This window comes from Ursus americanus, chromosome 17 (genome assembly GCF_024610735.1).
Source record: "Ursus americanus isolate L20-20 chromosome 17, mUrsAme1.1.p, whole genome shotgun sequence".
Classification (NCBI taxonomy): Eukaryota; Metazoa; Chordata; class Mammalia; order Carnivora; family Ursidae; genus Ursus; species Ursus americanus.
This window is the reverse complement of record NC_142143.1, coordinates 56,363,935-56,380,979: the sequence shown is the minus strand read 5'-3', so window position 1 is coordinate 56,380,979 and position 17,045 is coordinate 56,363,935. Positions and strand designations below refer to the sequence as shown.

General features: G+C 53.2%; 1 protein-coding gene across 1 annotated transcript; it reads left to right on the top strand.

The window, feature by feature from the left end:
- The first annotated feature begins 3,077 nt into the window (after positions 1-3,077).
- ESYT1 (extended synaptotagmin 1) lies at positions 3,078-15,842 on the top strand. The gene is made up of 31 exons (XM_045789900.2): positions 3,078-3,554; positions 5,109-5,150; positions 5,318-5,452; positions 5,576-5,649; positions 5,772-5,844; positions 6,002-6,091; positions 6,276-6,331; positions 6,744-6,867; positions 6,956-7,132; positions 7,254-7,336; positions 7,653-7,701; positions 7,823-7,909; positions 7,995-8,087; positions 8,314-8,385; positions 8,563-8,649; positions 9,440-9,589; positions 9,914-10,066; positions 10,193-10,369; positions 10,532-10,614; positions 10,742-10,790; positions 10,899-10,988; positions 11,103-11,198; positions 11,483-11,554; positions 11,647-11,733; positions 13,522-13,662; positions 13,775-13,929; positions 14,036-14,134; positions 14,217-14,348; positions 14,436-14,541; positions 14,762-14,811; positions 14,997-15,842. Exons 1-31 carry the CDS (start codon positions 3,165-3,167, stop codon positions 15,028-15,030), a joined length of 3,306 nt encoding a protein of 1,101 aa, XP_045645856.2. The 5' UTR covers positions 3,078-3,164; the 3' UTR covers positions 15,031-15,842.
- The last annotated feature ends 1,203 nt before the right edge of the window (positions 15,843-17,045 follow it).

The window sequence follows — 17,045 nt, the reverse complement described above, 5'->3', positions numbered from 1 at the left end:
GCTTCTCACCTACTAAGAAGATAAGAGAGTAATCATGGCTCAATTAATAGTCGAGTTTGGTGGAATCAAAACTCAACATCTGTGCCTCGTAAATGTTGATCAGTGCATTTAGAGAAACTTCTAGTCTCTGGTGACATACCCAAAGGCTATGTTCTGTTTAAAAAAAAAAAAAAGGAAAAGGAAAACTTGTATAAAAATATGAAAAGCCCTATTATCAACAGAACACAACGAAGTACCAAGTAACCCTGAAAGTGCTGTAATGTGGATTCACTGAATTAATCCAAGAGGTCAGTTTGGATCAATTTGGATTGACCCTCCCCTAAAAAATTGCTTGAGCCTGCCTGAGGAAGAGATGCAGAGATCTAGGTTAGCAGTAATTCACATGAAAACAACACAGGACTTCCAGTTGATTATAAAAAAAATTAAAGTCTCAGTCCTAGTAGGGCAATTCATAAATATTAAAAGCCTGCTATGTTCTAGGCCCCTTTTGAGGAGCTCCATAAGGGTAACAGAACTGTAGTAAATGCATTGTAAATAGAGCAGTTCTACCATGTCTGTTTGAGTGGAGCCACACCTAAACTGTGTGTTCTAAATGTAATTTTTAAAGAGGCCCATTGATAAACTAGTGGGGTAGCAGGGGGAAAAAAACGGACAAGACTGAGGGGAGACCCAATAGATATCTTCAGTTGTTTGAAGGGCTCCGCAGAAGTTCATGTCTTGCTGCACAGGAGATAAGCGGAGTTCTAGAGGAATAGCTAAGTACTTATTAATACAAGCCAAGGCACTGTGCCTGCACTTTACATGCATCACCTCATTGACACAATGGGTACTATTATCGAACCCATTTTGTAGAGGAGAGAGCAGGCTTAACAAGAGTCAGCTGCCCAGGGTTCTGCAACTAGTAAGGAATGGAGCCAGGAGTTTATTCAGGCAGTCTGACTCCAGACTCGGCATAAAATTCTAATGATAGAACTACTTTGCAGTAACTTTTGAGGAATAATAGAGGAAATTTCCTCAAGTCCCGTTGTTCCTTCCATCTTGAAGAGAGGGCAGGAACTAGGTTACCACGTGTAACCCTCTGCCTCCCCTAGGAGGCAAATGAAGTTTACATGTGGACGCAGATTGCAAATCCAGGAAGTCTTGGTATTCTCGTCCCTTAGGTACTTCCTCTAACAAATGGCCAGGCTTTCCCCCGGTACTGATTTACTGCTTATCACCACCAGGTGGCACCTGGGCAGCAGAATTGTCTCTGGGCAGGGACCCACCCTGTTTACTTGTTCTGGTGCCTGCATTGCAGCTGCTGATCCTGTGGCTTCTGGGCCCCAGCTGGGAAGAGACCTTCCTGAGGATGGACTATTTGTCTTCCAGAGACCGCCTTTAGTAGAAGGGTCTGATGATCGGGATGGGGTGAGAAAGTGGAGAAGCTTGGAAAGGAAACTCCGTGGGTCGCACTCTCCACCCCGTAACCTAAGTGACCTGCTCCTACCCTGGTGCTTGGCAAATTTCAGTTTACAGAGAGGTTTCCCTCTAAGGAGGCTCATCCATTTTCCTGCTATGGTTCTGTTTCATCAGTTGGTGAGCAGGTCACCCTTACCTCTTCCAAACTCCATGAGCCCCTTCCTACCTGCTTACTCTGAGAACATGGAAGATAGACACAGGAGATAGAAAGCCGTTCCCTGTGCAGTTCTGCACACTGAATGAAGCACTCTAGATACTGTTAGCCTCAGGGAAGTAGAGAAGGGGAAGTGGGAACATTTAAGATTGAGGGGGTACGGCTGATCAGGGATAGGTTTTAAACAGTGCAACGCAGTCATGAAATCTGCCCTGCAGAGGCAGATAACATTTATCAGCTGCAGAGCTAGGCTCTCCCCACCAACCAACCCTACTTCCTGTGCTGCACCAAACAATAACACAACAAGCCCCACACATCCTGCATTAAAAGATAATCATTTTATGACCAACTCTTCCCTCCTGGGCTTCCAGTTTAGTTTCTAAGTGCCTGGACAACACTCGTGAGTGCAGTTAACTAGTAACAGTAGTCATCACTATACGCTGCACTTCTCCCTTCCTGAGCGTACACAGTACAACGTGGAATTGCATTAGTTCTACAGCTGACTGTATTCCAAACTTTCCTTCCAACTCAGGCAAATACAAAATGGAATTGCCTCTTTACTCTCGATTTCTCATTTTAGTGTGAGAGCAGTTCCTCAGGGTCAGGAAATTCTTGGAAAATGTAATCAAATCCACTGCAGCTGAGGCGTCTCCCCTAACCCCCACCTTTTGGGAGACCATTTAATTTGTTCTCTATGATAGGAATAACTAAGTCTTGAAGATTTCTAAAAAATAATAATAAAGCCTCACTTCTTATTCACGCCATTCTGTCTCCCTCTCTCTTCCCTGAAGGCTGGATAATCTTAACTCTGTAATTCTCGTATGTTCCGGTGTTTTCTAGCGGCTGTCGTTGCACTGCACAAAGTAGAGGACGGGACAGGTAGACAGGGTCGGTCTTCAAACATTTTCATTCCTCCTGGGGAGTTTTCCTTTTCTTTTTTACGGACAGCCAGGGAAACACTGAAGGATAAGTAACGTACTTAAGAGTATGAAGACTAGGGGAAACTGACAAATGAACATGTTGGGAATCCCAGTCAAATCCTGCCAGACCGTTCAAATGGAGTGGATTGGTCTTCCACAAACCCTTCACTTCGCAACCCCAAGTCCCTGTAAAAGAGTAATTGGATGTGCGGCTCCGCATGACGTCATACCTCAGGCTCGCCAATCCCATGTGGGGGAGCTCCTGGTCCGCCTCTCTTTAAATGGTATGCCACGCCTCCTTCTCTTTCTGACCAATCAAATGCCCCTCTTTAGCCTCTTCCCTCCTTTTCCCGCTGTCCCAGACCGCCCATCTTGGCACGCCGGTCTAATCACGGAGGTCCTGCCTCTCCCGAACCTTACCGGCTCCCGGCGGAAGAGGGGCAGGGTTTCTATCTTTTGACTCCACCTTGGTCTGTGCAGCGCCGGCCAACCCGAGCCGTCAGATAGAGGGGGCGTGGCCTCAGGTCCCCTCCCCCAGTGTGGGGTTTACTGTTTGCAGGGGTAGCTGGGCGCCAGACTGAGCCACCTCCAACTGGTCTCTGGGTCGGGCGGGTCCTCCCAGAGGGGGTACGATGGAGCGCTCTCCTGGAGACGGCTCCAGTCCCAGCCTCGTGGACCAGCCCTCTGCTCCCTCCGACCCCCCTGACCAGCCCCCCCCTGCTCACACAAAGCCGGACCTGAGTTCTGGGAACCAACCTGCCGGCCCAGGCGCGGCGGGTGAGGCCCTGGCGCTGCTGACTTCGTTCGGGCGGCGGCTGCTGGTTCTGGTGCCGGTGTACCTGGCCGGCGCAGTGGGACTCAGCGTGGGTTTCGTGCTCTTCGGCCTCGCCCTCTACCTGGGCTGGCGCCGGGTCCGCGATGAGAAAGAACGGAGCCTTCGAGCAGCGCGGCAGCTCCTGGACGACGAGGAGCGGCTCACGGCGAAAACACTTTATATGAGCCATCGAGAGCTACCTGCCTGGGTGAGCGAACACTCTCAGTGCTGCATAGCCCCGGGCGTCTCCCTCCTGCCCTAAAGTCAGCTCCCCACCCTGGGACAATGGGAGGGAGACTCCTCTCTCGCCCCGCTAGCCGCCTGCCTGCTGGGACGCACCACTCTTGGGACCGAGTAGCCACTCTCTCCCCTTCCCCCTCCCTTCCGCGCGCCCAGATCCCGATCCTTCCACAGAATCAGGACTTCTTCCTCTGCTCCTGGGCAAGCAGTAAGAACAGCTGGGGAGTCGGTCTCAGCCGTGGCTCTCCCTCCTAGCCATGCTGCTTGAGCGCTCCTCGCTTCTGGCGCCGCTCACGCCTTGCTGCTCCCGGACATCCCCGTTGCGGCTCAGAGGGTTCCCTCGTCTCTCCACTCTTCCTTGAGACTTTTTTTTTTTTTTTTTTTTTTTGCCTATTTAAGGCCATAAGGTTCTCCCTTTTCCCGCTCTTATCTCCGGGGACCCGCCGGGACCCACCTCCAGGAGCACTGCCCAGGAGAGCCGTCGCCCCCGACCGACCCCCCGGCCCTCGCCTCCCAGCCCCAGGCGGTTGGGCCGCAGCGCAGCAGAGGCGGCTGCGGGACGAAGGGCGGGGGGGCGGGGGGGAGGGTAGTGCGACTGCTGCAGTGCCCGCTGCCCACACTCCACCGCCCCTGGTCGGCCCCACCCTTTTCCGGACTGTGCGCTGCGCCTGCTCGGTTGGGACCCGGACCCTAGGTCTGCGCCCCCTCACCTCCTGCCTTCTCTCCGGCCCGTTACCCGGCCCCTCCCTGCCTCCGCTCTCCTGCCCTTCCCAGCAGAGGTGCCAGCCTAGGGGGGGATGGCAGAAGAGAGGAATCAAAGTTGACACTAGGCAGATAGGGCCATGCTGCGCAGGCCCGGGGCTGGAGAGGGGAAAGGGGGAGAGATCGTCCCAGGGGACGTGCAGCCCAGTCAGCAACTGTCTTTGTTCGTCCTCCTCATGGAAAGCAGTCTTCTTCCTGAAGCAACTGTCCCTCTTCCTCCCCCAGTACAAAGCGCAGGTGTCCTTCTTTCCCATAGAAGGAGGCACACTGATAAAAAGAAGAAAAAGGAGAAAAACAACAACACAAAACCCGGCTGGGGCCTAAATAGCTCTTCTGGCCCCTCCCTAACTCTAGAGCTACTTCCCTCTGCACCTTCTTGGTGTGGAAGACGACTAAGGCTGTGAAAAGGGACCGAGACTTCTCCAATCCCAGGATTTCCTCCTTAAACTCTGATTTGTCAGGACCTCCCCCTTCCTCCCCCTCTGCTCCAGCAGCTGCGGTCATTTCACGTCCCCCAGCTGTCTGCAAAGCACCTTTGTGTGGCCCACACCCGGGCAGGCCCCCTCGTCAGGCCTCCGCACCTCCAAACCCTGTGGAGGAGTGGGTACTTGACATCCCAGCCCCTCCCCACGAGCCCTGGGCGAGAGGAGGTTCTTTCACAGCTTGTTTCCTTCCCTCTGTGGGGATGCCACTCAGCCTCCTAGCAGGAAGCCACAGGTGGGGGTTGTGCTCACCCCTCTCTCCCCTTCCTCACCTCTAGGTCAGCTTTCCAGATGTTGAAAAGGCTGAGTGGCTAAATAAGGTGAGCGTTGTCTTTTTTTTCTGAGCGGGGAACAGGGTTCGTTTCTCCAGCCAGACCCTGCCACGCTTCAGGTCCAGCCCCTGTGCTCTCTGTGGGGAGGATTCTGAAGGAACTTGTCTTTAGGGGGAAGATTAGGCTCTCCTGTGACAGGTCCCCTCTCCGTCCAGATTGTGGCCCAGGTCTGGCCCTTCCTGGGCCAGTACATGGAGAAGCTTCTGGCAGAAACTGTGGCCCCAGCTGTTCGAGGCTCTAACACCCATCTGCAGACGTTCACATTTACACGGGTGGAACTGGGTGAAAAGGTGCGTGTGGAGGAAGGAAAGTAATGGGAGGAAGGAGACAGGGCAGGGGAGGTGGGTGGCCCAGAAGGACTGAGATACTTCCGCTTTCCCTCTTCTCTCTCTTAAGAATTCATCTCTCCGCAGCCATTGCGCATTGTAGGCGTCAAGGTTCACCCTGGTCAGAGCAAAGAACAGATCCTCCTGGATTTGAACATCAGGTAATGGCGCTCATTCTTCCAGCTTCCCCTTCAACAGGATCCTGGTCACTCTGAGCACTTCACTCCCCCTCCCCCCATGTCAGCCTTGTGCCAACCCTCTTCGTTCTCGTTATCAACTGCAGCTATGTCGGTGATGTGCAAATTGATGTGGAAGTGAAGAAATATTTCTGCAAAGCAGGAGTCAAAGGCATGCAGGTAGGGCAGATGTCAGGGCCCCCCGTAATAGGGAGCCTTTGCCCTAAATTTCATGGGATATGAGGAAGTGGGAGGTTGGGAAAATCCAAGGCTGGGGAAGTCTAGGTTGGAAAGAAGGCCTTTTGTGGAGAAATGCTCTGCTCTTCTCTTGCCCCAGCTACATGGTGTCTTACGGGTGATTCTCGAGCCACTCATGGGGGACCTTCCTATTGTGGGGGCTGTGTCGATGTTCTTCATCCGACGCCCGGTAAGGGAAAACATTGAGGGGGATGGGGAAGCAGGGAAAACAGGATGGGGAGGGAGAGGGTGGCCAGTTCTGGGGCTTGGCAGGGGGGGGCGGGAGGGGAAGGCTGAGGGGTCTGGCAACTGTTGGATGGGTGTGACCATGCCACCACGTGCTCTGTATTGATCCCCCTGTTCTTTCCTTCCAGACTCTAGATATCAACTGGACGGGGATGACCAACCTGCTGGATATCCCAGGACTCAGGTGTCAAGGATTTATTGAGCACCTAAGCGTTCCAGCCCTGGGCTGTGGGTTTTCAGGATACAGAGCAGTACAAGAGGCAGCCAGTACCCTCCAGGAGCCTTGCCCATCCCCGCTGGAGAGACGACAGAGACCGGAGAAGTCCCATACTGTGATGTTTCTCCCGTGGGAGAGCACGTGTTTGGGTAGACGGTGAAGAGGCTGCAGGCTGCTCCGCAGGCGTAAACAGAAAGGAGCTGGGACAGCAGCGAAGGTTCAGAGCAGTGGGTGGGGATCAGGGTAGAAGAGTAGCAAAGAAGGATTTTCAGGAAAGGATGTCCCTCTAGCTTTAGGTCTTAGTTGTGGGAAGCAGAGCTGGGGTTGGGGTGATACTAGAAGTTGGGGCCACACTCACCTCCTTTTCTACTCCATTCAGCTCCCTCTCTGACACCATGATCATGGATTCCATTGCTGCCTTCCTTGTGTTGCCCAACCGATTATTGGTGCCCCTTGTGCCTGACCTTCATGACGTGGCCCAGTTGCGTTCCCCTCTTCCCAGGGTATGGCCTCTCCCCCATCAGACAGCTCCTCCTCTTGGGAACCTCATGCTGGGTCCTTAGTTTCTCATGGTCTGATTCCTCTGCACAGGGCATTATTCGGATTCACCTGCTGGCTGCCCGAGGTCTGGGCTCCAAGGACAAATACGTGAAGGGCCTGATTGAGGGCAAGTCAGACCCCTACGCGCTTGTGCGAGTGGGCACCCAGGCATTCTGCAGTCGAGTCGTTGATGAGGACCTCAACCCCCAGTGGGGGGAGACTTACGAGGTGGGAGAGCTGAGGAGTGGGACCATCAAATGGGGGGAGGCCCTGGGGGCCGTGAGAGAAGATGCCGATTGGATGATCCTCACAGGGTAGCCGGTGAGACCCTTGTCCCTGTGTCCTTCAGGTGATGGTACACGAGGTCCCGGGGCAGGAGATTGAGGTGGAGGTGTTTGACAAGGATCCAGACAAAGACGACTTTCTGGGCAGGTGAGACCCTGCCTGTTAGGGCTCTAAAGCCTCAGTGCTACCAGGGTCGCAGAGGTAATTAGAATCCTTTTCCAGGCCTGAGAATTGTCTATCATTTTCCTTCCCGACCTCCCCACCCCTCGCCTCCACCACACACACGTGTATACACACGTAGATATACACACACACACACACACAAGGATCTGCTGAGTATAAGAAAGGAGTCTGAAATTTGCCATTTATTTCTGGGTGGGTGAGTGGAGGGCCAATGACATGCTCCTAATTTCAGTGCTCTCCTTTTTCTCCGCTCACTGCCACCCCTCCCCACCCCCTCCAGGATGAAGCTGGATGTAGGGAAGGTATTGCAGGCTGGAGTACTGGATGATGTAAGTTGAGAGAAGAGGAAGAGGGGGCGTGGTCTCACCCATCGGATGCTACATCGGTGGGGAAGCGGTTGTGTGAATATCTGATCTTTCATACCTCACTTTCTTCTGCCCCTCCCTCCAGTGGTTTCCTCTGCAAGGCGGGCAAGGCCAAGTTCACTTAAAGCTAGAGTGGCTGTCACTTTTGTCAAATGCAGAAAAACTAGAGCAGGTAACCAATATGGGAAACAGGAAGCTGGAAATATAGGAAACTAGAGGGGCAAGGGTCTGACTACTCCCACTCCCCTTCCCTCCAGGTTCTGCAGTGGAATCGAGGAGTCTCCTCCCGCCCAGAGCCCCCGTCGGCCGCCATCTTAGTTGTCTATCTGGATCGGGCCCAGGATCTTCCTGTGAGTGGGGCTTCTGAGGGTGGCTAGACAGGAGGCCCTGGATGCGGCGTTCCCATATCCGCTCTTGCCCCTCCCTGCTTGGCTTCAGAAGCAGCAGCATGTGACACAAGGGTTCCAGGGAGGGCATCAGAGCCACCTCAGAGAAAAGATTCTGAGAGCCCGCCTTCCTTTCTGAGACAAAACCAGAAACACCCAAGATGGTGACTTCTGAATTCTACTCCCACAGCTGAAGAAGGGGAACAAGGAACCCAACCCCATGGTACAACTGTCAATTCAGGATATGACCCAGGAGAGCAAGGTGAGGACCAGGACAGCATTGTGTGTGTGTGGGGGGGGGGTGAGTGCGAGTGTGATTGGGAGGACTGTTCTTGGGATGAAGTCTCCCCTTTGGGCTGTCTGTAAGGGCAAAGGTTTTCTGGAGAAACAGGAATGGTACCGCAGCACGTCCCCTTAATCCCGTCCTGCGCACCTCCAGGCTGTCTACTGCACCAACAGCCCGGTGTGGGAGGAGGCTTTCCGGTTCTTCCTACAAGACCCTCGAAGCCAGGAGCTCGATGTGCAGGTGAGCTAATCACCTACTGAGCCCCTCCTGAATACCCTCTTCTGCCTTCCCAGGTCTGTACCGTGTCCCTCTCTCTTCCCTTTGATCAAATTCCAGTCCATCTACCTAGACTCTCCATCTCCTTCATGCTCCCCACTCTTCCCCAATGATCTCTCTAGAATCATCACTTTTTTTAAGATTTTTTTTATTCCGGGGAGAGACTGCGCGTGCATGTGTGAATGGGGGGAGGGGCAGAGGGAGAGAATCTCAAGGAAACTCCCTGCTGAGTGCAGAGCCTGATGCGGGGCTTGATCCCAGGACCCTGAGATTGTGACCTGAGCCAAAACCAAGAGTCGGTCAACCGACTGAGCTACCCAGGTGCCACTCTAGAATCATTCTTTATAGGGGCACCTGGCTGGCTCATTGGAAGAGCATGCAATTCTTGACCTTGGGGATATGAGTTCGAGCCATATGTTGGGTATAGAGATTACTTAAACTTTCTTAAAAAAAAGATTTTATTTGAGAGAGCAAGAAAGCACACGCATGAATGGAGGGGGAGGGGCAGAGGGAGAGGGAGAAGCAGACTCCCCATTGAGCAGGGGGCCCATCAATCCCAGGACCCTGGGATCATGACCTGAGCAGAAGGCAGATGCTTAACCGACTGAGTCACCCAGGCGCCCCTAGAATCATCCTTTATAACTGAGAGTTGTATACTTAAAATGAGTGATCTTCATGGTAAATTATGCCTCACTGAAATTGAGTAGGTCTCTGTTTTCCTGCTTCTCTACATGCCCTCTTCCTATGACTCTAGGTGAAGGATGACTCCAGGGCTCTGACGTTAGGGGCACTGACCCTGCCTCTGGCTCGCCTGCTGACTGCCTCTGAACTCACCTTGGACCAGTGGTTCCAGCTCAGCAGCTCTGGCCCAAACTCCAGGCTCTACATGAAATTGGTTATGAGGGTATGTAGACCGGATACGCTGAGGGTGGTGAGGGGCCTTGTAGATTCCTTGGTATTAGGAATAAAGAAGGGGAATCCTCTAAGATCTAATGAGCTAGTGTATGTGGAAGCATCTAGCAGGCACACAAAAAGTTTGTTGACCAGATGGGGGAAAATGTGGTATACGAATAGGAGGAGTGTGGAAGGAACCCTCTAGAGATGAGCCCAGCCGAGGCAGGGGCCTGTTTTCCCCATCAGAGCCTCTGCTCTACCCCCACCCCCCACATCCGTTGCCTGCTGGTGGCTCGCGGCACTTCTTTGATGGGACAATCACTACCTTTCCCAGATCTTGTACTTGGATTCATCAGAAGTACACTTTCCCACTGTGCCTGGAACTCCTGGTGCTTGGGACCTGGACGAGAGCCCCCAGACAGGCAGCAGTGTGGATGCCCCGCCTCGACCTTCTCACACTACTCCTGATAGTGACTTTGGGACGGAGGTGAGTCTAGATCTGGAAAGGACTACCTAGGGTCTGTTGCCTAAGCGTGCAAAGCCTGTTTCAGGGCTGGTTTTGAGAGCTTTCTCTCTGACTGCCATCTGGGGCCTCTATCTGTCCCTTTTGCAGAGTGTGCTTCGGATTCACGTACTAGAGGCCCAGGACCTGATTGCCAAAGACCGTTTCTTGGGGGGACTGGTGAAGGGCAAATCAGACCCGTATGTCAAACTAAAGCTGGCAGGACGAAGCTTCCGGAGCCGTGTTGTTCGGGAAGATCTCAATCCCCGCTGGAATGAGGTTTTTGAGGTCAGAACTGAGCAGCTAGGACTCTTTCCAGTCCCTTCTCCTTCTTCCCTGTAGCTCTGAGAGTGCGCCGAAAGCCCTCTGGGGTTCAGGTGGTTGAGGGTGAGGTTCCCAGTCATTTGAAGAAGAAGACGACTCTGCCTTGGCATTGTTTTCTCCCACTAGGTGATTGTCACATCAATTCCAGGCCAAGAGCTAGACATTGAAGTTTTTGACAAGGATCTGGACAAGGATGACTTTCTGGGCAGGTGAGAGGATGGAAGTCCAGAGGAGAAGACAGGCTAGGCCTCTGTGGGCCATAGAAGTCTGGCTTCGGGGAGATAAGAGACTTGGTTCTGACCACTGGCCTCTTGTTTGCATTTTTCTCCTCTACAGGTGTAAAGTGAGTCTCACCGCAGTCCTAAACACTGGCTTCCTCGATGAGGTGAGCAAGGGAGTACAATCAATAATCCCTCCTGATCTGGACCCACGTCTCAATCTCATTGTCCCTCTGTCCCCACACCCCAAGTCTTAAGCCCGCCTCTGTCCACAGTGGCTGACCCTGGAGGACGTGCCATCTGGCCGCCTGCACTTGCGTCTGGAGCGTCTGACCCCGCGGCCCACGGCTGCTGAGTTAGAGGAGGTAGGGAAGGGACTCCGGATGGGGCACGGCGAAGTCTTCCGTCCGTTTCCGAGGAGTAGGCCAGGCCCCGGCGTGTGGGTCACGGCTCCCCAAGCCCGCCGTGTCCTCCCGCAGGTGCTGCAGGTGAACAGTCTGATCCAGACGCAGAAGAGCGCGGAGCTGGCCGCCGCCCTGCTGTCCGTGTATCTGGAGCGGGCGGACGAGCTGCCGGTGAGAGCTGCTCCCCACGCCCTGTAGCTCCCTGGCCCTTCCTCCGCCTCCCTCAGGTTTGGATGCTGCTGGGGTATTTGGAATAGGAAATTCCAAATTCCTCCTTCCCAGGGTGGTGCTGGCGTGGGAAGAATGGTCCGTTCAAGGCCAGGAGGGTGGTGGCTGTCAAGTGACCATGGGGACCTGCTTGCTGGCCGGGGATGTGATCCGTGAGCGGGAGATCTGCCTCACTAGGTCTAAGTTTAAGACCATATTTAATATTCAACGTGATATTCTCTCTCTAGCTCCGAAAAGGGACCAAGCCTCCCAGCACTTACGCTACTCTCACCGTAGGAGATACTTCTCATAAGACGAAGGTATGAGGAAATGCCGCAGGGCTGTCTGGGAGGGATAAGAGACGCAGAGGAGAGCGTTCCAAGCACTGACCATAACCTCTCACCTCCACCAGACCATTGCCCAAACCGCAGCCCCTGTCTGGGACGAGAGTGCCTCCTTTCTCATCAGGAAACCAAACACCGAGAGCCTGGAGCTGCAGGTACCGTAAATTCATTCTGCGAACATTCTGCCACCATGGGCTAGGCACTGAACCAGGCACGGGCCGTTCAGAGAGAAAAGATTTAGTTCTTATCTTTACGGAGCTCACTCTCTCTTTTGGGAGAAAAATAACCAGGGACAACTTCCAGGCTGACAACTGCTGAGGTTAAAGGCACTGTGGGGAAAAGGAGCGCGTCTACCTCAGACAAGGGGGAAAGGTGGAGGCAGTGGGAGCGGTAGCCCTCGACCCTGAGCTTAAGGGCAGACAGGCTGTGACCAAGAAGAGAAGGAAAAGTCTTCAGGCTGAGAAGGGAACGAGGAGAAGGCAAACTGTACATCACAGAGGCAGATAGAAGCAGGGTCAAAAGGGCTCCCTCTTGACTCTTATGCTAAGAATGTGGATTTAACCTAAAGGCATAGGGAAACATTTAAAGGAGGGGTGACATACCCAGATTTGCACTTTCCAGAGATCCTGCTGACAGCAGGGCGAAGCATGGCCTGAAGGAAGATGGTGCTGGTGGCAGGGTGGTCAGCTAACAGGCCATGAAACAAGAATGACGAAGGCCGATGGTATTTAGTGGTGGTTACTTTGACATGGGGGGAGAAGGAACAAGGAAGAGCCTAGACACGAACTCCTGCGTTTTTAGCCTGGGGTAGTGGGGCAGAGGAGGGTGCCACGGCCAACATGGGGAATGGTCAAAGCAGGAGTTCTCGAATTAGAGATCTCTGAGACCACCCAAGGGGAAACAGCCATCCAGAAGGTAGATCTGCGGCCCACGACGGTGTTCTTGCCCCTCCCTCTTGTTTGAGCATCATGGGCAAGCACGCGGAGCAACTACAGTCCAACTACAGTCGGGGTGTGAACGAGCCCCCTGAGGGCCTGCGGTCCGAAGACTAAGGAGGGACGCTTGAGCACGGCAGCAATGAAAGAGCAGACTTGCTGACGGAGGAAGAGGAGCCCTTCAAAGGGTCTGAGGTGTAGCCGGGGCAGTGGGGCTTTCGCCAGGGCAGAAGGGGGTACGGAAGCCAAAGAAGAGTGTCTGAAAAGACAGGAAGTGGCCAATGTTCCCGAGAAACAAAATGAGATGACGGAGAATGACTGACTGTGAAACTGAGGTAGCTGGTGATTGGAGCAACCTCAGCACGGAGGAGAAACTGGATTTCAGGGGGTTGAAGGGTGAACAAAAGTAAAGAGGTAGGGGAGTGGGGGGAGGGTGGTGGAGGTAATACAGGGGTGCTTTTCCAGAGTGGGAGGAGTCAAAGACCTTCTGCAGTTGATAAAATAATAAGTAGAGAATTAACGAACAGAAACCAAGAGACCTTAAAGATAACGTCACTGAACAGCAACAGCAGAGGCAGGGAAGCGTGTCAGTGAGCCGCAGTCCTTCCCTTGCACAGCAGGGGTCCGGGGACACTCGAGCTGACAAATCACGACAGAAATACGGGCATATTAGCTAGAATTATGCTAGAACTCAGAAGACAGGAAGGGTCTGCAGGTCATGACATCTACATTTGCAGGAGTATGGAAAAGGGGGCTGGATGGGCAGGAACCATTGAATTCCATTTCTGGTGTTCTCTTTCTCCACCCTGTGCAGCTGTTACAGCCCTCGGGTATAACTTGTGAAAGCTTAGGAAGTAGAGCACAGTCTAGTCTGCTTAGGAAAGGAAGGGAAGCAGGGCCAGCAACAGGGCTTCCCTGTGGCTGTCACAAAGGGGAGTCTCTCCCAAACCACCCAAGTGTTTGGACCTGGAACACCACGGTTAAATCATTGGCCTCTTGATCCCACAGGTTCGGGGTGAGGGGACTGGCACACTGGGCTCATTCTCCCTGCCCCTCTCGGAGCTACTCGTGGCCGACCAGCTCTGCCTGGACCGTTGGTTTCCACTTAACAACGGGCAAGGGCAGGTGCTTCTGCGGGCGCAGCTGGGGGTGAGTGCCAGGAGATGACGGGCCGAGGGAGGACGGAGACCAGGGGCCATGTTCTCGTAGCCGGGGAGCCGAGCAGGACTCAGCCCAGCTCACAGCTGTCTTGCCCACCTAGATCCTGGTGTCCCAGCACTCAGGAGTGGAAGCGCACAGCCCCAGCTACAGCCCCAGCTCCTCCTCTCTGAGTGAAGAACCGGAGCTCTGGGGGGGACTCCCTCATAGCACCTCCTCAGCCCCAGAGCTGCGGCAGCGCCTGCCGCATGGTGACAGGTGAGGGGCGAGGACAGGAAGATGGTGTGCAGTCGGGAAGATGAAGGACGGGCTACGGCTTCCCGGGGCCCTACCTTCTCCCAGACCTGTCTCCATCTCTCCACAGTCCCCCCGAGGCTCCGCCTGGGCCCCTGGGCCAGGTGAGACTAACCGTCTGGTACTACAGCGAAGAACGAAAGCTGGTCAGCATCGTTCACAGTTGCCGGTGAGACCCCGGCCGCCCTCTCCTCCCGGTCCCCGGCCGCCCTCCCCCTCGGCTGCCTTCTTACCTTCATCTTCCTGTGCAGGGCCCTTCGACAGAACGGACGGGATCCCCCTGACCCCTACGTGTCACTGTTGCTACTGCCAGACAAGAACCGGGGCACCAAGAGGAAGACCTCACAGAAGAAGAGAACCCTAAATCCTGAATTCAATGAACGGTCAGTCAGTAGGCATTCAGGTGGAGAGATGGGCGGCTCGGGAAGGAATCCCTGCCCCTAATACGCAGTCCCACCCCCCACCCCCAGATTTGAGTGGGAACTGCTCCTGGATGAGGCCCTGAGGCGAAAGCTGGATGTCTCTGTAAAGTCTAGTTCCTCCTTCATGTCAAGAGAGCGTGAGCTACTGGGGAAGGTAAGCGGGCGAGGATGAGCAAGGCAAAGGTAAGGCTTGCACGCTGCTGGGAGCAAGGCTGTCCGCCCTCCGGGACTTAGGGAGGAAGCCCTGCAGGTGACCCTACTAGACACGTGACCTGAGCACCTCTGGACCGGTTTGGAGCAGGAGTGTGGGATGGTGGGATGTGGTCTTTGGAGATCTCAGAATAACATCTGGCCCCCACCATCCTCCAATGCAGGTGCAGCTGGACCTTGCCGAGATAGACCTTTCCCAGGGAGCGGCCCAGTGGTGAGTATCTGATGGGCACGGGGTGAGCCTGGGTGTTTAAGCAAGAGAAATCCCAGTCATGGGAAGGGAGAAAAGAATGCATTCTGAGTGAGAACCACTGATTCTCTGTAGCACAAGGGCCCTTGGGTCATGCTTCATTTCTGAGAGGCCACAAGTCCCCTTGCCTTTTCTGCTTGTTCCCACAGGTATGACCTCATGGATGACAAGGGCAGCTCTTAGGAACCAAAGATTCCCAGCCTGACCACTGTCTCCTTGCCTTGCCTCTCGCTACATCACCACCTCGATGTGACGAGCCTAAAGCTAGGGCCTGAGGGCAGAGCCTGCGCCCCCTCCGCCCTCTCACCCCCGTGCTGGGGCCTTTGCCTGACCAAAGAGGAGGACCACATGTCATCCTTTACTGCATGGCCTTTATCCTTCTGGGCTCCTGAGGCAGAGACCCGAGCTGGCTGTTCCCCGCTCTGCCTGCACATTCTCCTCCTTCCGTCGCAACTCCTCAGGGCCTTCTTTATCTGTGCCTGGCCACTGGCAGCACTAGCAGTGGCGTTCGCTTATGCCAAATACAGCTTCTGGAAAGAACTTTTTCTCCTTAACCGGATGGCCACCTTCTTCCCTACCATGAACAGTCAGGGAGGGCAAACACACGGGTGGGAGGGTGGACGGGCTAACCACTCAAGCCAAGAGCCTCTGGGACTACTCGTGTCATCAGCGCACAGTAACCCAGGCCTTCTGTCCAGTTCTGCTCCCACTTCTCCTCAAGTCTGTCCCGAAAATTACACCACCTGTGATGACTAGGGCCGGCCTCTTGATTCACTTTGGGAACCAGAACGCTTAGCCACTACTTGAAGACTCAGAATCTGTCAGTCTTGGGGCGTCTGGCTGGTGTGTGCGGCGGGCCTCGGAGGACTGGAGCCAGCGGGGCCGATATTCGGTTCAGGTGTCTAGGCTGTTAACTCACTGACTAGAACTGAATCTCTTGGTTTTGCACCAAACCTGGCAATCCACTGTATCTTATAGTAAACATACTCAAACCATCTGTGGCTCTTTTCCTTAAAGACAGGGAATCCAGCCTACTGTCACTATTTGCAGGTGACGTATTGCATATAGGAAATCCTAAAGATTCCATCAAAAAACCGTTAGAACTGAAAATTCAGTAAAGCTGTAGGATATAACATACAAAAATCTGTTGTATTTCTAGGTACCAATAGCTACTAAATAAATTAAAACAGTCCCATTTACAGTTGCTTCAAAGAGAATAAAATACCTAGAAATAAATTTAACCAAGGAGGTGAAAAACCCGTACACAACATTAGGAAAGGAATCGAAGACACAAATAAATGAAAAGACATTCCATGCTCAGGGCTGCAAGTACAGTCAAAATAGCCATACTACCCAAAACAAGCTACAGAGTCCATGCGATCCTTATCAAAAATCCAATGGCATCTTGCACAGAAATAATCCTAAAATTTTCATGGAACCACAAAAGTCCCCAAAGAACAAAGCTAGAGGCATCATACTCCTTGAGTTCAAACGATTTTATAAAGATACAGTAATCAGAACGGTATGGTGTTGGCATAAAAACACACAGATCAACAGAACAGCCCAGAAGCAAACCCACACGATACAGGTTTCTCTGCTATCTGAAAGTACAGTGTTCCTGCGAAACCTTTCATGAGCCAAAATGACTGATATAAAGTGAAAAATCAATTACTGCTAATTTAGATGGAGAAATTTTTGAGAATTCCCAGACCCCCAAAATACTCTCTTTCAGGCGTCTCTGACACTTCAGGACACATCCTGCTAACGGACGCATGAAATAAATTGAAATAAGGCACAGACACTCATAGTTCAAACCTGTGGCATTCAGATGCTGCACGTATGCCCAGGAAGAAGCTTGGGGGGCCACTCTCCCGGCATGGGGTGCTCACAGCCCCTGTGATGGCTCACCACAAAACAAAAGCTGAATGCCATTTTTGCTTTTCACCCTTCTTCGTAAAAGCAAAAATCCCCTTCGGATTTCTTTTGGTTAGTGAAAAGAGGTCCTAATGTAGGTCTTTCTTAAAAGCAAAGTGGCCTAACATGGACTTTCACAAAGCAGCTATCTGCATATGGCTGATTTAGGACAAAGGAGCCAGTACTGTACATAATGGGGAAAGGACAGCCCCTAATATACCGGGAAAACTAGACAGCCGTATGCAAAACAACGAGACTGGAGCACTACCTTACACTCTACACAA

Coding starts and splice junctions, on each gene's coding strand:
- ESYT1 (XM_045789900.2), top strand. CDS start 3,165: ATGGAGCGCTCTCCTGGAGACGGCTCCAGTCCCAGCCTCGTGGACCAG. Junction 5,453..5,575: donor GGGTGGAACTGGGTGAAAAG/GTGCGTGTGGAG, acceptor ATCTCTCCGCAG/CCATTGCGCATTGTAGGCGT. Junction 10,791..10,898: donor ACACTGGCTTCCTCGATGAG/GTGAGCAAGGGA, acceptor CTCTGTCCACAG/TGGCTGACCCTGGAGGACGT.